This window comes from Artibeus jamaicensis, unplaced genomic scaffold, assembly GCF_021234435.1.
Source record: "Artibeus jamaicensis isolate MK-2021 breed Jamaican fruit bat unplaced genomic scaffold, CSHL_Jam_final contig_887, whole genome shotgun sequence".
Classification (NCBI taxonomy): Eukaryota; Metazoa; Chordata; class Mammalia; order Chiroptera; family Phyllostomidae; genus Artibeus; species Artibeus jamaicensis.
In genome coordinates this window covers 1,840,480-1,844,573 of record NW_026522003.1, presented here as the reverse complement: position 1 = coordinate 1,844,573, position 4,094 = coordinate 1,840,480, and the positions used below count along the sequence as shown (strand labels likewise).

The 4,094-nt window shown below is 44.6% G+C and overlaps 2 gene segments (V, D, J or C); both read left to right on the top strand.

The window, feature by feature from the left end:
• The first annotated feature begins 319 nt into the window (after positions 1-319).
• Positions 320-1,241, top strand: LOC119045716 (T cell receptor alpha variable 21-like). The segment is given in 2 exon segments: positions 320-457; positions 639-1,241. Coding segments are annotated over 2 exon segments (378 nt in total).
• Positions 1,242-2,756: 1,515 nt separating this feature from the next.
• Positions 2,757-3,518, top strand: LOC119037112 (T cell receptor alpha variable 38-1-like). The segment is given in 2 exon segments: positions 2,757-2,936; positions 3,189-3,518. Coding segments are annotated over 2 exon segments (354 nt in total).
• Positions 3,519-4,094: the final 576 nt, after the last annotated feature.

Below are 4,094 nucleotides of genomic sequence, written 5' to 3'. Positions count from 1 at the left end.
CATTCTGAGACTCTGTTTTGTTTTCTATCTCCTTGTTTTCTTCTTTCCCCTCTCTGTATGTTCTAATTCCTTCAACTGATCATAATGGGTTACCTTGTATTAAGAGGGAAAGGGAAAGAAAAAAATTGTAATAAAAAGTTCAGACCACATGGGGGCAGTGCTTCCATTGACAGAAGTGACTGGTTGGAAGCTAGAATTCTGAACAGGAGCTCCAGAAAGAGGATTTTCAATGATGTCTTTGTTGTGACAAGTGAGTTTTGATTGGTTGTGACAAGAGAATGAAGATCACCAGGGGTGTCCACAGAAAAAGAAACAGAAGAATCTGGAACAGAGATCTAGGATCACCAAACTTGGCCAGTTCCAAGCCTCCTACTGAATCCTCAGAGGCTCCAGGAAGAAGCAAGGATGGAGATTCCCCTGGGAGCTTCACTGATGCTCCTGTGTCTGCAGCTACCCTGTGAGTGAGGGGGAGTAAGAGGGGGTGTGAAGGGCCAAGCAAGACAAATGAGACCCCTCTGCTAATGAAATATACCAGAATTCCAAGGACAATCTGGGCTTTATTCTAAGCAATATAAAACAACCAAGGGGAACAAAAAACAGTTCCTCATACATGAAAACCTCTTCACTCTCCTGAACAGGGTCAAACCAACAACCACAGGTAGAACAGAGCCCAGCTTTCCTGAAACTCCAGGAAGGAGAGAGCTTCACACTCAACTGTAGTTACACAGACCGCAATTTCAACTCCTTCCAGTGGTTTAGACAGGATCCTGGGGAAGGCCTCAGCAACCTGATGCGAATGCAATCATATGAGAAGGAGAAGGTGAGCAGAAAACTCACAGCCAGAGTTAACACGGAGGGCCTGCACTTTTCCCTGCACGTGAGGGATTCTAAGCTCCCGGACTCCACCACATTCCTGTGTGCAGCAAGCACACAGTGTGGCACCTGCACCTGCACCTGCACCTAAACCCTGCAGAGCCCTGCACTGCCCCCTATAGGGGCTCCAGGACACTGACTGTACCTTGGGTCTGAGCAAAGGGAAAAGGGAGGGGCTTTTTATACCAAAATGTCAAATAATTTTTATTTGAAACCACATGCACAGGGATAAATAATGTGGTCAAGTACCATCTGATGTATTTTGTTTCTCACTCTGAAGTTCTTACTCCTTTAAAACTAGTACAAAACCCTGAGGTTTATTATCAGAGAGGTGAGAGCATGAAAAGAACAAAGAGAGAAGAGAGTAAAATTCTTACCATGGAGCTCTCTTGTAGATGTCCCTCCACACCAACAGACCCACTTTGTATCACAAAGGTGGGACAGTGGACAGGTGACCATTGCATATACTGACCCTACTGCATAGACTGTTATCCACCAACCACTAGTCTAACAGAACATGGAATAACAACAAAGGCTCAGCTGAAGCAGGAGAGGGTGGGACCTATTCTTCAAGATGGCGCTGAGTTCCTAAAGCAGCCCTCAGTTGGCAGTGGACAGTGAGATCATGGATTGTTCCACCTCCTTTAATCCTCCTCACTTGGGAAATCTCCAAAGGGCTTTCTATACCGAATCCCAGACCTACCCAGCTGGGTTGAGCTCCAACTGCCCACAGTAATAACTGGTTGATGACAACACCCTACATTGGCTTCCTTCCCTTCCCTCCTTCACTTCCTACCATCATTTGACAGAATCACTTGCACACAAACTGCTTACACAAATCCGCATACTGGAACTGACTTTTGGAGATCCAAAACAAAGATATAGGAATTCAAATCAGAGGACAAGAATGGAGATGATCTAGAAGAAATTCTGTTGCCTCTTCTTCCAGTGCTATCAAACTGGGTTTGGGGGCACAAGACATTCTAGCAGCCTCATTCAGGACAGGTCCCAACTGCCACAACTCCCTGCACACTGAGTGGAGAGGCTAAGCCCCAACCACTGTGTCACTGAGAACCATGCTGCCCGGACATTACCTGGTGTGACAGGACCCCTTCACCATGGCTTAGGATCCAACTCTGGATTCGAGTATCTGTCAATCCCTCTGGAAATGCAAACTTCAAATGAATCATGGTATGTTTTCTTTTTTAAATTAATTTACTTATTTATCTTTAGAGGGGAAGGGGAGGAGAGAGGGAGAGAAATATTTGTTTGTCGAGACATGTGTTTTCTTTAAAAAGTTTTTTTTCACAATATTTTCTCAAAATAAAATGAGAGGTGAGAGCAATTCTTACTGAGTAGTCGAGGCCATTTACTGCTGCTGAGAACTCTTACAATAGTTACATCAGCATTTCCTGAGGCAGCACCAACAAGAACTTATTTTCTTTAAGTGTCTGTGGGAAAATAGGCTCAACTGGACATGAGGTGAACAGCTTCTGCTCTAATCAGTGCTCTTTTCTGTCATAAAACCCTTTTTTCATTCTTTATTGGGAGAAATTATAAAAATATAAAAATTGAAAACATAAATAAATAAGACAAGTGTCTTCCTATTACTCATAGTTAATTGTTAATATATACCATAGTTGCTATGTCATATTTATTTTAGAAAGGAAAGATTAGTTAGAGTTTGCCATTGTTGCAAATGAAACGCTGCCACTTCTGCTCCACATTGCAGGTTCTTGACTCCTCTCAAGACTAGGTCTTATCAGAAATTAATTTGCCAGCCCCTTCCTCTGTGTTTTTATTCTAGAATACAAGAACTCAGAAAACATTATTTACTTCCATTTACAATTGTAATCAAGGGCTTATTATCTGAAAGACCAAAAAGTGTTGGGAAAACTCCACACTGAGACTTGGTCCCCCTCCCACCTGTGACACCCTTTCCTGTCACCAGCACAGAGAAGCACCCAGACCAGAGCAGAGCACAGACTCCTCACTCTGCTGGAGACCTGTCAGCATGACGCCTGCTGCCTTGCTGTGGGCAGCCCTGGTCTCTGCCTGTCTGGGTAAGGAAGGTGTAAGTCTTTGTTTACAATGCTTTCTACTGGGGCTTGGAAACAAGAGGACATTAACAGCACAGGACCTGCATGCCCCACAGAGCCCCTTTGTGGGGAGCCTCAAAGCTGACAGGTTCTGCCTGAGCTTTGGGTCAGGAATAGAAATGCAGGTGGGGATGGGAACCAGCTGTGAGTCTGCCTGCTCTGTCTGTCTGGTGTCACACCCAGTGCAGTCAGTCCTTTCTGTCTTCCTTCCCACAGGATCCAGTGTGGCCCAGAAGGTCAATCAGCCTCAGCCAGAAATGTCTGTGCAGGAGACAGAGACTGTGACCCTGGCCTGCACATATGACACTAGTGGCAGTGATTATTTGTTCTGGTACAAACAGCCTCCCAGTGGGGAGATGATTCTCATTATCCGCCAAGAAGCTTTTAAGAAACAAAATGCAACGAATAATCGCTTCTCTGCGAACTTCCAGAAAGAAAGCAAATACTTTGGCCTCAGGATCTCAGACTCCCAGCTGGAGGATGCAGCGATGTATTTCTGTGCTCTGTCAGAGGCACAGTGAGATGAGTGACAGGGGGAGGCGTACAGAAACCTCAGACCACAGCACGGGTGTCAGAGGGGAGGGGAGAAGTGGTTGGGGAAACAGGAACACAGAAAATCATTGTCTTCTTCTGGGAATAAGAGCTCCTTCTGTCTGAATATAAGAAACAAAGGAAGATGAATATCTACAAGTTATAATCCTATAGAAAGCAAGGGCATGTGTAGTGTTTTCCAGTGTTACAAAATTTCTTCATGCACATATCACATGTAAACCTTATGCCTTTGTGTGGTGTATGTGACAGATTACACTTCCTGAGCACATCCTCTTTCCAAAACATCTTTACACTTTACCTGGGAGCTCTTACTTCCAAGAATCCTAAACTTTACCCTTTTGGTAATTGAAGCATTTGTTAAAAATATATTTTCAATTTTATTCTCCCACCCATGTCCCAGACTGAACCTCCACAGAACAAAGGGCCCATGTTTCCACACAACATGTGTGACAGTGGAGGCATGACTAGGAAAGGACCTGCTGGTCCAGCCTCAAACCTAAAAAGTGACCTATGCCCTGGTACCTAGGGCAGATGATCTAGAACAAATGATGGAATGGCCTGTTAAAGGCT